This window comes from Choloepus didactylus, chromosome 5, assembly GCF_015220235.1.
Source record: "Choloepus didactylus isolate mChoDid1 chromosome 5, mChoDid1.pri, whole genome shotgun sequence".
Taxonomy (NCBI): domain Eukaryota; kingdom Metazoa; phylum Chordata; class Mammalia; order Pilosa; family Megalonychidae; genus Choloepus; species Choloepus didactylus.
This window is the reverse complement of record NC_051311.1, coordinates 120,184,857-120,200,880: the sequence shown is the minus strand read 5'-3', so window position 1 is coordinate 120,200,880 and position 16,024 is coordinate 120,184,857. Positions and strand designations below refer to the sequence as shown.

Sequence of the window (16,024 nt, the reverse complement as noted above, 5' to 3'; positions counted from 1 at the left end):
TTAAAAAGAGCACTTGATCAAGAATAAAATTAGACAAATGGAATGGAATAGGGAATCTTAGGGAAAGTCAGTGGTAAGTTGACAGATAAATAATGTTGAGGCAAGTTATCTACATAAACTATCTTTCCTTCATACCCTTTAAAAAACTAAATTCCAGACAGATTGAATACCTAAATGTGAAGAGCAAAAGCATGAAACATTTAAAGAAAATATGGGAGAATATTTTTATGAACTCAAGGTAGAGATTTCCTAAATGTGACACCAAAAGGACAAATGAAAATGGAAAAGATTGTGGATTGTCCTATAACTTTATGATCTCTTTTACTGTACAGCTGACTTAAAAGTATAACGTATCAGAATTTACAATGACCTAGAAAAGATATTTGTGAAGCATACTACTTTTGAAGGATTGGTGTTTAGAACAGTAATCTTAAACTTTATGTTCCAAGACAATTTTACAGTCTTATAATTATGGAGAACCTCAAAAATGCTTTTCATTTGTGAGTTATATCTATCAAAATAAATTTTAATAGCAACTTTCCTGGTGGATGAACTGATATTAAAAATGAGCAGAAAGAAAATTTTAAAATATTAATAATTGATTTACAATAACAGTAAACCAATTTTATTGTACAATAAATAATACATTTCCTGAAGAGTAACTGTTTTCCAAAACAAAAGCAAAATAGTTAATGAGAACAGTGATTTTGATGTCTGGCTGGAGCCCCTTCTCTGCTTGTGTATGCAGTATTTTAATTTCTGTATATGAAGGCCAGCCAGCCTTACAGAGATAAGAAGTTAACAAGGGGAAATCCTCATAAGACCTCCTTGGATCATATTTTGAAAATCACTACTCTAGAAAAAAGATTTCCCACAATTCAATGAGAAAAAGTGTAGATTACAATACAAAAAATAAAAGGCCAAATATATATACATAAGCAATTTACATAAAAGGAAATCTGAATGGCCAAAAACATTTTTTCAAATGTTTAACATCCTTAGTAATCTAAGAACTGCAATTTATAATGACGAGATAGCTTTCCATACCCATGAGACTGACAAAAAAATTTAACATATGGCCATTATAAATGTTGGTGAGGGTTTAGGTAACCTTTATCCACCACTGGTGGGTGTGTAAACTGTCACCCTTTGGGGAAAGTTTAGCAGTCTTTAATAAAGTTTCAGCTATCCATACTGTGACACCTGGAAATTTCACTTCTAGATTTTACCTTAGAGAAGCACGGGATGTGCACAAGGTTGGCCAATTGAGGCACTGCTGTAATAGCAAAAGCTGAAAACAATCTAAAAGTCCTTCAGAGGAAGTAGATAAATTGTGGTATTTAGTACAATGGAATTCTATGTGGCCGCTAAAATGAATTACCTATATGTACATAAATCACATAGAACTATTTCATCTGTAATGTTGACTAATTTTCATAATAGAGTATGATACTTTTTTATTTTAGACTGCTGAAATAATGCTATATATTCTTAATGGGTGCGTATTTTATTGTAAAGAAAGAAAACATAGCACAAGAAAGCATGCATCATCTTCAGAATAGTGTATGTTGCTAGACAGACAAGAGGGGAGGCCAAATCAGGAAGGAATATAACAGGATATCAACCTTATCTGTTATGTTTTATTCAACAACGAGTAAAAGAAAACTAAAGCAAATACAGCTAAATGGTAATATGTGTTAAAATTGCATGATGGGTAATTGAATATGTTTAAGTTATTCTCTAAAATTGTCTATATGTTTGATATTTCATAATATTAAAAAAAAAAGTAAATTAAAATCTAGGTTTACATCTGGTAGTATGGCAGCACAGAAAATCAACCCGGGTTTAGGTGTGTGTCTGTAACGCTAACATCTGAATAGCGGCTTAAGGAGGATAAGTTGACGTTTGACTCACTTTTCAGTTGTTCATAAATATTTTCCTAATACACTATCTCTGTAATTGTCCTTCTGGGTAAGAAAATGCTTCTGTCAATGTTCATCGTGTCCCCACAGACGGCCAGTGCTACGAGTATAAATGGATGGCTGGCGCTTGGAAGGGTTCTTCCCGAACAGTCTGGTGCCAAAGGTCCGATGGCGTAAATGTGACAGGTAAACCTCAGATTTCCCTTTGTTCTTTGAAGGTCTTCTTAAAAGATATATGTAAAAGGTAGTTTGGTTCGAAAGACAGGCAACAAAGCCAAATGGGCAGATATTAAAGAAAAGTTTTACTTGAGAGAAGCCTCAAGGCGGCGCCCACCCCCAGAAAGGCTGCTCGGAGGGGAAAGCGCGCAGTCAGGTGGTGGGATTTCTTTTTATAGGACTTTTTGCCAATCAGGAGGTTACAAGGTGTAAGGTATGTGAACTTTGGCCAATAGGCGGTTACGCCTAGTTTATTTTGTAACTTTGGCAATGCCTGGTTTGTGCATTTGAACAGGAGAGGTGAAGGGGGAGGGAATAAACTTGTGAGGGAAAGGATGGGGGCAGTGACGGACGAGAACAAAGAAAGTGGTGTGAAAATGGGGAAAGGGAGGGGGCGGCAACCTGAGGCATGATCTGATCTGCAGCCTGGTTTTGCAAAACAGGGAGATGGGGGAGGGGCCCAGGGCCCAGACCTGACAATGTGTAATTGGTTAAAGAAAATAATGAGGAAAAAAAAGTAATATTTTAGTATAAAGCACAAGGTCAGGATTCATGACACCTGCACTTAAATTGTCTGGTAATTGATGGCAAATCTTTGACTTTATAATGTTTCAAATAAAATCACCACTAGAACTTAATTAAAATACTATCTAACTCTAATAAAGCATTAGTATAAGTACATAATTTCCAATTGTATTTACTAGAAGTATTATTTATTAATTAATAACTCAATACTTTCTTTTAAAATACTGCATCTGTGCCTTGAAAGCAATTTGTTGCAGACCAAAAATATCACCAAGAAAGTATGTTTCTACAAATCCAGATACCTTGCTCACATCCAGAAATCTATGGTTTTGAGATTTTTTTACTGATTAAATGTATAATAAAACAATAATAAATGGCCATGCACAAAATAGGAAAGACCCTGGTGGTAAATCTCAACCCAAGAGAGCATCTCTACTAGGGCCCCACCCCACCATTATACATCCAAATAGGAAACCAAAAGGAAGAAAATTTGTGACTGTTCTTTGACCCAAATATGCACCCAGAGAACTACTCTAATTTGCACCTACTGAAAGATTCCTAATCAAAATCCAGAAAACACAGGGGATCCTAAGGACTCGGACTCACTGAAGGGGGAATTGACTTTGGTGCCAGATGTTTAGTAAACAAATTTCCTAGAAACAAAGGTCAGAAGCTGAACCCCAACCTCAAATACATGGACCCAAAGATCTAATGCATCACCTTTAAACAACTTATTCCTATAGCATAGATTGATAAAAATATCGTTATTGTAGCAGCAGCATGAATATCGACAATAACTCCTCAGAGGGACCTGCTGGCTGGCTGCCATTGCTTTGACCCTCTTATAGGGACACAAAGTAATGTGCATTTGGGTGCTTCTGAGTCATGCCCATTTATAAAGTTAGCTTTAATATATATAATAAGATAACAGGAGCAAGGATCAATATGCTTTTGGAAAAGCATCAATTTTTATATTGAACTTTAAATTACCTGGATTTATTCAAACTTAATTACTTATTTCCTTCTGTGAAAGCTGGAGCAGAATGTCAAATTGTATTCTTGTGAAGATATAATTGTCTCCATTAGTAGCTGTATCAAGAAATCCCTGATAATAGCAACTCCCAGTGGCTACATATATAACAAATAAAAGACATCTACCAGGAAACCCTCTGCTCTGTTACAGTATTATTTTCTGGGAGAAAAATCTGTCCCAACCATACCACAGGAGGTATCTGGTGAACCCTGGGCAGGGAAGCATAGGCTTTCTGAACCAGAAGGGATTATAGGGGTTATCCACTCAACTTGGAAATGAATGTCTACACTCTTTTTTATAACTATTTTACAGCTTCCCCAGAAGGGCCTATTAGTTCACAATGTTTTTTTTACCCCCAAGAATGAATGTAAATAATATTTTCCTGCCTCTTATACGTATTATAAAAGCTATTTTCCCACTGCAATTTGGGCTATTCCCCACTGCAAAGGAAAATCAAATTTCAAAAGGCTTTCCTGTGAAAATCATATTTTTAATTTCTTTACCATACAGAAAGTATCCAGTGTACTGTTCTTTCTAATGCTGTTTGATGCCCCCCAAAAAAAAAAAAAGAAAAAGAAATTGTAAAAGATTTGTGATAAACTCTGTATACATTCTTCTTCCATCTTTTAGGAGACACGAAATTCTTAATGAGAAATAAGCATGTAAAGTATATTACTCTCCTTGATCAATTGCTTTAATTTTATGAATGGTTGGCCTTATAAGAAACTCAAGAAGTTGGTTTCCTTTTTCATGTGTTTAATTATTATAACTTCAGTATGGACATTAAACTGCAATTGCTTTGCAATGACTGCTTTTCTGTAACGATTTTTCTGAGTATTTTATGTTTGTAATATTGAGAGATAAGGCAAAGAATTAGCAATAGTAACTTTTGATTAAATTCAGAGGATCATCAATTTCACAAATGAAGGAGAAACTTTGCTAAAATTCTGTTAAACTGAATGAGTATAGTTTGAAATTTAGGTGTTCCTTCCATATCACCAATAATGTTTCTATATGACATATGTTCTTACACCAAAACTTCACTTATAACATATGCACAGATATCTGAAAACAAGGAAGAAAGAAGAGGGACAGAGAGCTGCAATATCAAATTAAAACAATAGTACACACACCCTTTAGTAACTATATTTTTCCTTTCTATCTCAAAAAAAAACCCTGAACTAGCAGCTTAGTGACTTATTCCAAAAAGAAACTGTGTTATGTATATATAAAAAATACCCTTATGTGGTAGATAAAAAATACCCTTATGTGGTAGATAAGAGTCATCTCTCAAAGGGACAATGAAAACCATTGCTTTGAATAGCCAAGAAAGAATTTTAACTTTAAAAGAAGATTAAATCAGCTTTTTAATTGCTGGATATGGCCTCTGGAAGTACTGACAGAAATAGTTTGTGTGCAATTAGTGTTTTCAGAATAGCAACTGTAAAATCATCCTATCAACAAATGTTTACTTAGCAGCAACCAAGTACCAGGCACATGCTGTCTTGTGTGGGTAAGACAAGCCTCAAATTCCTAAATGATTAGGATTAATCAAATATTTCAGTTTAACCATCAGAAAAATCCATGGGATCACCAAAGCAGTTGAGTATCCAAAGACAACTCTACACCGTGTATTTTCACTATAGCAAGAGATGCGAGTTGTCAACATGTTTTCTGTCCTGCAGGGGGCTGCCTGGTGGTGCACCAGCCGGATGCTGACAGGTCCTGTAACCCGTTGTGTAGTCAACCCCACTCATACTGCAGCGAGGTACGTGCTAATTCATCAGGGATGACAAGCCAGCTTCATCATTCATCACCCCACTATCTCTTGTGCAATCCATCCCAAAAGCAGCAGGTCTTAAGGTGCAAAAATTCTATTTTTAGACCTCTCTTTTTATCAGTATAAACAATTCTAAAGGAAGGCACTTGCTTTTACAATTAAAAATAATTTTTGGGGGATATAATACTAAAAGTGTGTCCCTTTTTATGTAATTAAGATAGAAATCACATGTAGTAAATTCCCAAAAACATTTCCTTAAAGCCTTCTCTTCATGTCGGCTCTGGGTGGTTATGCTTGCAACCTTACATGCAAATATAAATCCCCCGGTTCTCCTGCAGACAAGAACATGCAGTTGTGAAGAAGGGTACACTGAAGTCATGTCATCTGATGGTACACTTGATCAGTGCACACTTATCCCCGTGGTGGTGATACCCACAGTGGAGGACAAAAAAGGAGATGTGAAAACCAGTCGAGCAGTACATCCAACCCAATCCTCCAGTAACCCAACAGGACGGGGAAGGACCTGGTTTCTACAGCCATTTGGGCCAGGTGATGTGATTAGACAGTATTGAAGGAGGGAGAATTCTTTGCTTATACATTTAGCCAATGCAAAGGATTAAAAAAAAATGAGCGATCATTTTATTATTTTATCTATTCTCATTTATTCTTATATTGTCTTTTTTTTTTTTTTTTTACTGTTTTTATGAAAAGTGCTCATGTTCATATTTCAGAGAAATGAAATTGCTTTCTTCTGGGAAAAGTTGCAGGATTGATATTATTTATATCCATCCTGGTCCTAAATTTTTAAGTATGTTATTTCACATTGAACAAAGAAATCTGATGATTAAAATATTAATTAAGAGAAAAGTACATTGTCATTCAGAACTGGAACAAATAAGACTATAACACACTCAATAATTTTTAATTTAACCACAGAGAGTACTTGAACCTAAAATAGGAACATAAATCATGCAGTCTGGCTCCAGGGCCATTTGGTTGCCAGACCAATTTTTATCATCCCTTAGGCACACTCAAATACTCAGAATCATTACTAGCACCAGACCCACAGGGAGCAAGGACCCAGTCTTCCCATCCGGATGGGACAATCAATCGAAACTTGAGGCTGACCAGAACTCTGTCCTATTAAACAGGCAGCTCTTGATGTATCAAGTAATGGACTTGGGTCCAATACAAGCAAAAACTTGAAGGCTGGATAAAATGTCCTTCCCTATTCTGCATACACTTTCTCTTAACTGAATTTGACCATATAGTCATCCCTAGAGCAAAGCTGATGCTAGAAAATGTGCAACGAGGGCTACGTGTCAGCTAAGATTATGGCTGCTTTTCCCACACTCTGGAGGAATTACTTGTTCATGACCAAAGGAAAGCGCCAGGTTGAGCCAGGCATAGACTGGTGTAAAACTCTGTTAGAAACATATGAACAGAAGGAAGGCATTTGCATTGCAAGAACATCTCTATTTCATCTCTATTTTTAATGTATTAAGTCAATAGACCTTCCTTTCAATATTTGAGTGATTAGCTTTTAACCATGTGATCCCTGACTTCATTAAGCTTTTAGCTGAAAAGACAATTTCTTTTGGAAAGGTGACTTGTCTGTGTAAGCTTGGGAAACTCTTCTCCTCTCAGTGTTCAAGACAGTGGACCAGCAAACAGACGTTAGCAGTTTTTACCTTGACCAAGAAACCAAATAGGTCTCCTCACATCAAAACCAGTTTTTAAAAGATGAGAATATTATTGCTATTTAATTTAATACATAGTTTCTCTAAAATGACTATTTCAATGTATTTTAAAAGGTGGATCTTCTGAAAAATTACATATCAGACCTTGTTCTTTGGTTTTAAAAATCTAAAAAATATTTGTCTAAGAATTCTGAGGGCTGAAAAATCAGTTGATTTTAAACTCAGCTTTGAAATAAAAAAAGAAAATATTTAGTGTCTGTTTGCCCAATCTATAATTTTAACACTAATATCAAATGTTTAATTGTATGTATGCAACAGAATATAAATGTTAAAATGTGTGAGAAACAGACCTAGAATTGGGTGAACTGCCCATTAAATTTCTCTAGAAAAAAGTATATATTGGTATCTACTGAATCCTTAGGTCTGATATTAATATAATTTCTATTAATATAATTTCTGTTGTACTACTGATTACTATAAATTGTAAGCATCACACATTTTCTATGAAAAATAACTAATTGGTTTTATTAAACCTGGTGAAACATCAGCTAATCTTAGGATAATGTATATTGCCCTTTGGTTTCTGAAAACATGACAGCATGATATTTTCTGGAAATTTTACAAATGCCAGTGTTACTTAATTTCCAAAATACATATTTTGGGAATTGTAGAGTATCTAATTGTCCAATGACTTCTTGCTGCTCCCTTAGAATAGATTCTGAACATTTAGAAGCAAAGATTTTCATGGTTGGAAATACCTCTAAATATGTGCATTTATAAGAATAATAGGAGAAGAAAGTACATCTACTGTATTCATCTTCAGCTTGACTCAAAATAATCTTTTTGAAACATCTGAGTAAAGAATGTATTCTGTGAGAAAAATAAAGCTCAATATAAATAATTGTTAACATGTTGGTAACATTTTGTCTGCTTCAGTAGAGTTCTTAATTCTGACTGGATACCCTTAGAAAGCTGTATAAATCTAGACAAGATGTAAATATTTAGATCTTACTAGATGTCCCCTTCTTTATCCCAGAAAGGTTTTTTCTTTTTTCTAATCCTTACTGAGGTCATGATTTTTGAATCAAATTAAGTTAGGCAATTCCATTAGAACAAAGTGCCATCAGAACATAAAACTGAGAAATTCAAAGAGAAAAAGACCAGAAAACTAAACTAGAAAAATTCCTGTCATATCTGATCCCATATCTGATCCCATGTAAGAGAGAAGGTTTAGAGATCCTTTTAAATGTTAATCAAACATGGTTAATTTTGCAAATGATATTATCAAGCCAATTTTAAAGCACACTGTCAGTGTGGTCTAGATCAAAGATTATTAATTCCAAAACTGTTATATTTATTCACCTTCATTTCCTCTGGAACAAAAATGTTAAAATGGCAATGTTTATGTTCCAAAATCTGTGTGCATCAACCTCAGGTTGTAGTATTTTCTTGAAATTGCATTATTTCTCTGTTCTTATATTTGCCATTCTAAAAATAGAATGAAAATCTGAGGACAAAATTTTTATATCAGTCTACATACACTGAATTTTAAGTGAAGTTCAGAAAAGCAGCAGAAGAAATTTAAACTACCATGAAATCTAAACCCAAACATTTTTTCTCTTTAATGAAGCAGGATCTAATGCATAATAGCAGTTTTGCATTAATCATCAACTGTAACTACACAATAATGCATTTTGGGTTTTGAAAGGCTTGGTTGGTTGTGACTAGTCATTGGTCATAGTTAAAGACTCATCTGTGTACCAGACTAATATCTAATATCCATTCTTCTTAGATGGGAGACTAAAGACCTGGGTTTATGGTGTAGCTGCTGGGGCATTTGTATTACTCATCTTTATCATCTCCATGATCTATCTAGCTTGGTGAGTGTTTAAATATTTCAAAATCTAAGGAGACATGCAATCTATTCCATACAAAACATTTTCAATGATTATAGCACAGGAAAAGCAAATGTCTTGAGTATTCTCCATTTATTTAGTGTTAACCTGAAGTTCTCCATGAACAGAGCTTTAATCTTAGCTGGTCTAACACTACCAAATCTGAGCCCCTTACTTTCGGAAAATGAACTGGGATCCCTCCAAGTCATCTTCAGAAGTATGTTCTCCTTGTTTTTACAAGAGAATGTTCCTTTGTATTGTTGACACTGAACTGAGATTTTTTTCTATTGAATTATTACTGGAGGAAGATAGGGTAGTAACTTCCAATCTTATTCAAATATCTCTTTAAACATTTATTATTTATAAATTATGTATTATTTATAAAGGTTTCTGGCCAAATGTAAATTATTGTACTGTCATGTTCCTTCCTTTGTTTAGAAGTGAAGGACTTCCATTTGGATAATTTATCTTTCACAGGATAATAAAACATTTGAAGGGTTTTCTACAGTTGAATTTAGGCCATGTAGATATATCAATTTGTTTAGATTAGTTTTTCATTTAAAATGATGAACTTTACAATTAAAGATTTTTTCTCCCAATTTTTCAATGATTTTTTTTCAGCAAAAAGCCAAAGAAACCCCAAAGAAGGCAAAACAACCGACTGAAACCTTTAACCTTAGCCTATGATGGGGATGCAGATATGTAAAATATAAATTTTTCTGGAAACAAACAGTTTCGGCTTTCTGAATATGTAATAGATATACAAAGGCAACAAAGGTATTCAAACTGTATCGATTAAAATGCATTTTAACTTTTTAAAAGACCATCATAAAGAAAAGTGAAAATCATAGTGCCTCCACGGATATTCAAGAGGATACCACATAAAAATTCTAGATTTAGTTGAATACGTGCTGCAATCTGAGAGAGTCTGATCTTTCCTGAAATCTACCAACTGAAAAACCACTTTCATCTCTAAAAATATAGTGGTACAATTGGCCGTTTAGGCATCTGATGCAAGACTGTCTGCAGTGTTAACCCATAGTAACTTTTTAGCATGAAGGGTTATTTCCAAGATCTCTACAACATAGTCAAGCATAACAACATGTATACTCAACTGAATGGCACACATTATTTCAGATTATATACTTGTTAATGAGCAATTTGAATGCTAAATGAGAGATTAGCTCTAAGCTGAGCAAAAACTCCACTGAATAAATTCAGCATCTTGATGGTTGATGGTAGCACTTATCGACCTGCATTTCAGAGGCAAAGACTCTTTTATAAGACGTCATTCCTCCAAAGTACGAATGCTGGACAGGTACTAGTATCTTAGAAGAAAGAGTCCTCAAGTTCAGTATTTTATAGTGGTTATTATCTGGAAAACTAATTTGCTTGTGTTAATATAATATGTTTCTACTTTCCTAATTTTCAAACTGGTTGCCTGCATCGTTTTGCTACATGGAAGGCACATTTTTGCACTATATTAGTGCAGCATGATAGGCACTTAACCAGTATTGCCATAGAAACTGCCTCTTTTCATATGGGATGAAGACGTCTGTGCTAAGAGTGTCATGGAAACCTTTGCAAGTTCCCGTACCCTGAAGAGAGTAGAGTTCAGTTTGGATGGTGACAGGATGGAATCGGCTATTATATCTGCTGCATACACTTCTCCCCGTTGCTGTAGCCACTGTGACATTGGCAACATGGCAGTATTAAGTGTGGAAGTCCTTAACCCATTAACCCTCTAAAAGGTGGATCCCTCCAGTTGGCTTTTAATTGTACTTTAAGGCTGTTTATGACTAGATTTTTATATTTGTTATCTTTGTTAAAAAAAAAGAAAAGAAAAGAAAAAAAGGAGCTGGTTGTCTTTATAATTTTGAGAAGATGGAGAAAATAATGTAATAGTGATTTTCGTAACTAAAAGAAATCAAAATTGTCTTGATTTTTCTTTCTCTCTGATTTGATTTCCCAGTTTCAAATCAAATGTTGTATTTAAAATTCCATAGTTTTTGTCTTTCTCACTGATAAAATTTGAAAGTCTTTTTAATGTATGATTTCAAAAACTGAAATTTTAAAAAGAGAAGAATAAATCTTTGATCCAGGGCTCCATTAAATATCTAGACCAGTGGTGGTAAGCTTTTTCTGTAAATGACCAAATAGTAAATATTTTCAGCCAGGTCTAGGCCACAACTTCTCACCGCCTCCGACACAGCCATAGGCAGTACACCAAACATAGACAACTGAGCGTGAACGTGGCTGTGTTCCAGTAAGTCCTTACAAAAACAACCAACAGGCCATATTTGGGGAGCCACAGTTTGCTGATCTCTGGTCTAGAGTGTATTTCAATACTAACACCCCATTGTGTCCTCCTGAGTTTTCATTCATTTACCCTCTGACTGTGATCAGTGCTTAATTTCAAAGGTGAAAAGCAGTCATTAGATTTATGCTGTAATGTAAACAGCTATATTTTTCACAGATTTAACCCTGGAATTGCACAGAACAATTTCTCACTTGGCAGACTTATTTCATATGAATGAAAAATTCAAAAGGTGCCAGTGAAAAGCAATACCATTTTTCAGGCAACAATTACTAAAACCACCTCGGGGGGAGGGATGACATCAGGTTGTCAGGTCTTTTAAAAATGGTATAAAAAGCTACTTTATCTTAGCTGTATGCTGAATGGTATGGAGTATAAGGGATGTTACCTTCATACAAGAGTTTGAACTCCCCCTACTGTTCATTGGAGTATTTGCAAAGATTACAAAAGACATCAGGTTAGAGTGACATTATCACCAAAATGAAAATAATTCTATATATTTCAATATTATTCTATATCCACTGTGTTTGTTAGGCAATGTAAATCACTTCAAAGCAGACAGGAATCAGGAAGATGAGAATTCTACTTTAAACCAAGGAGTTAAACAAGGGAAATCCTGAAAACAAAATCCATATTATCAATTTTAGTCAAGAGGGAGGCAAAAAAGGATATTGTTACTCTAAAGCTGTAATTGTCAATATAAGTACTCAGGGATCTTCTAGATAATCCTCAAGTTGATCTCTTTGAATAAAATAAACTCCATTTGTCCAAAATGGTTGAGAATTTTATAGTTACTTGAAGAATCCAGCTAATGCCTTATGAATTGCATCCAATGCCTAACAATTCTGAAATTGTTGACTAGAATACAATATTGTTACTACTAAAGCCAAATTTAAAAAATTGTCAAATGTCATTAATTCAGAAGGTAAATGTCGTTAATTCAGAAGTAAAAAAATTAAATAGATCAAAAATTATAAAATTTTATGAAAATAAAGGTAATTTTATTCATAAATGGTTCACATTTTGTAGCACTATATACATGAAGAAGATTAAGTTCAATGTACCCTAACACTAGGGAACATATTTGAAGTTCATGGTGATTTCTCTTGCTAGAAAAGTGAAAGGAGGGAAATGTGTTGCTAGCTGGCTATTTTGGACAAATGGGAGTTAACTCTTTTGTGTTTATAATGTGAAAATTGCCTTACTTTTGCTCCTGGCATGAATTAATTAATGAGTTAAATACTTAACTGGAATTTCATCAAAAACCTTATTCTTCCTGTTCATTCTAAGAATTCAGGAAGGGAATACAGTAGTAACTTGTCTATTAACATTTTTGCCTTGCCAAAATGGTGTCTGGCCCCCAAAAGATTTAGAACCACTGTTTTTTAAGACTGACAGTTAATTTGATTGAAAATAAAATATTGACACCATATTATACTATTTTGTTGGACTGTTTCAGTATAAACCATACAAAAGTAGCATAACTGATCTTGCTTGTAAAAGGTTGATTTATTCATTCATCAAGACCTAATGCTGTGTATTAACTTATTTCAAAGGCTTTTTGAGGACACTACAGTGTAGCTAAGACTAACTTGAAAAGCAGTACATAAAAGCATGCTTTTAATTACTTATTACAAAGCACAATTTACTTTAAAAAGACAAATATTTATTGAATTATTACATGCAAGACACTGCTAGGCACTGTAAAAAATTAATAATGACTTTTATATACAAGTATACCTGAAACATTTAAAAGAGGAAAGATGTACTTAATGAGCAAAGGTAGCACTTAAACACATTGCCCTCTACTCTAGGTATGTTTTCAAGTGTGGTTAGTGTGATCCTCACATGACGTATGTGTCTGAGACCCTGCTGTTAGGCGTTTGGTTTTTCCCTATTTTCAGGATCAAGTCACTTAGCGAACAATTCTTAAAGGAAGCATGTGGCACCTCTCACGAATTTCTCTACCTCTTCTAACTCCCTGTGTGCTTGGTTATTTATGGTGAATTTCTCTGCCTGATCTCTCACTGTTCTTGTAAGCGCTAATCTTGCCTACTCCCCTCAGAACCACCTTTCTCTAAATATGCCCAAATTTTTACTAAGGAAAAAAAAAGAAAGAAAACCTGTAGTTCCTTCCTGTAGGAGTCAAAACATCACTTAGAAGGAACATTTCAATTTCAATAGAAATGTACTGGTGAAAGAACTAGAAAAGGGGAAAGGAAAAGATGTGGGAGATTTATGCCCTAAAAAAGAGACCTTTTCTATAAAAATCTCCATTTCTACTTGCTTCAGTACTATCCCCTCAGCTGCCTACTCCTCTCACCCCCACCTGGTGTCTTTGTTCACTTCCCATCCTCCCCGACAGTGAGGGAAGCCCGCACCTCTCAATAAAGGAGAGCCCATTCTACGCCAAATTTGAGATTTGAACAGGTTCACAAGAATCATGCTTCCCCAATGATCTAGAGCCCACTCTCTGTAAATTCCAAACACTAAAGTAACCTGGGTTACCAAATACAAGTGTTTCTTACTCTATTTCCCCTCTAAGGTTGAGGGTCTTGAAAGGAGAGCAGTTCACAAATGAATCTTTGAGGAATCTTGTCAGAGTGTGATCTTTCCTGGATACAGTTTAGATGTGAGAGGTAAAACAGTCACCTGTTCTGGCAGTAACAGTCCCACCCAGTCCTACACTCAGATGGCCGTGGCTGCAGCACAGATTTCAGACACCTGTAATCTGGAATGTGGGCCTGGCCTTTTTTATTACAAGGTTGTTTTGCAGTTCAGTATCTAGCAGGGACACTGAAAAATGGTTATATCCACATTAGTAAAAGAGGAAATTGGTAGAAATATTTTTTTCATACTTCTACCAAGCCAGATCTTAAAATAGGCAGTATATGAAGAGTTTTAGTTTGTGGGAGTCATGTTTTCAGTGATCAAAAATTTCTAGTATCTTTAGAATATAATCAAGTGTCAGTTTCATTATTGTGTTTAGTTTTTTGTTTTGTTTTGTTTTGTTTTAAGCAATAGTTTCTAGATTACCTACTTGACCTACAATGAAATTTTCTCAACTATTTTCAGGAATCTATTAGTGTTTATTTTTAGAAAGTAAACACTATAATTCCCTTTCTGGTACTTTTTCCTCTCCATTTCTAGCACAGATTTGAAGAGATCATTATCTGTTATAGAAAAATATTACTTTATTAAATTTGCAATCTTTTTGTAAGTTATAATCCCATAAATGTGTATTTTGGTTAATTTAATTACTTGAATATTTATTTTGTTTCATAAGGAGGCAGCTGTGTAAGAAATTTGTTAATATTACTTTGTAAATTGTGTAATGTAATTTTATTTTAAATTATGTACATTTCTTTTTTATGCACAAAATGTCTACGTACAATTAACTACAGATTTGCAAATAATGTCACTAAGCTTTACTCAGTTAATACAGATGGCATGTGAAGATGTAATACGTTTTTTTACATTTTCATATGGGTTATTTGTAAATAACTATATTGCTGACAAATATAAACAAGGAAATCATTTTCATTCTAATCATGTGTATCTGTGTTTTAATTTGCATCATTTGCTAGTCAAAGTTGGGTAAAAAATATTTTTTTTCAGTGAATACCCAAATTCACTTATTACTTCTTTGTCCTTTCCCTGGGCCTCTTTCAAGCAAAGAAGCAGAGGATTGTTAAGGGAAAAAAAAAAAAAAAAACAGAACAGAGTGTAGCTCTTCACCTTGGTCAGAAGGCAGGTCTCTTCCTTTCCTTCTACCAGTTCTACCAATACAAGACCAAACGCCAAAACCAGGCAGGAGGCACAAATTGGCAAATCCAGGAAGGGATGCATAAATTAGGAAATTAACACCAGAGTAGTTTGCAGTTAAAAACATCCTCGGAAATAGCTGTTTGCTAAAATACAACTAAATAGGGAACCCTTTAAGCCATTAGAATTTGAACCACTCCAAACCTGTAGCTGTCTTTCAACGCCTGAAAAAGGTAATTTGCAATCCCTTTATTTTCTTTACTGTTCATTACAACTGAATCTAAACGAACTTTTTAAAATATGTCACCCAGCTGTTTCTAAATATCTGAACATTTGTGCCAAATTGCTTACTCTATTTTTTGTTTTGCAGCTCCAATTTGTGTCCTGCAAGCACAAATATGAACATGACTGGTCTATACTCTGTATTTGCTTCTTCTGAGTCCCTAGTGATTAGTGATGCTTTTCAGTAAATTCTGAATCTATTCTAAAGAATAGTCAACATGCACTTCAATTTACAGTTCTCATCAGTGTCAATACTAGAAAAGATCTTTGTACAAACAAAATGTGTAAATGCAGACATGCTGTCTGATACCGCAATCTTTATCTTCTTTTTTTTTCAGGTGACTTCCTTTTCCCCTTTCTACCTTCTTCCATAGCATCTCCCACCCAGGCAACTCAAGTTGACAATCTGTTATGTATCCTGCCAACATTTTTCTCCTTTACCGTATAATTCTATAAACATGATGTTGTAGGGAGGAGGGGGGTGGGAAATGGGACAAATTTAATAGGTATAATTGAGAAACCACTTCATTTTGTTTTCCTATTACTGTTTTCAAACACTGTAAAGTTCCCCTTGCCTCCCCTTGGCATT

At 34.5% G+C, this 16,024-nt stretch overlaps 1 protein-coding gene across 3 annotated transcripts in view; it reads left to right on the top strand.

Moving 5' to 3' along the window:
* THSD7A (thrombospondin type 1 domain containing 7A) overlaps window positions 1-15,103 on the top strand; it is a 454,120-nt gene extending 439,017 nt beyond the window's left edge. For all 3 annotated transcript variants that reach the window (XM_037836795.1, XM_037836794.1, XM_037836796.1), the window contains exons 24-28: window positions 2,013-2,108; window positions 5,382-5,464; window positions 5,815-6,025; window positions 8,969-9,056; window positions 9,693-15,103. In XM_037836795.1, the coding sequence (XP_037692723.1) occupies window positions 2,013-2,108; window positions 5,382-5,464; window positions 5,815-6,025; window positions 8,969-9,056; window positions 9,693-9,777 (563 nt within the window). In that variant the 3' untranslated portion in view covers window positions 9,778-15,103. The remainder of the gene's footprint in view (window positions 1-2,012; window positions 2,109-5,381; window positions 5,465-5,814; window positions 6,026-8,968; window positions 9,057-9,692) is intronic.
* Window positions 15,104-16,024: the final 921 nt, after the last annotated feature.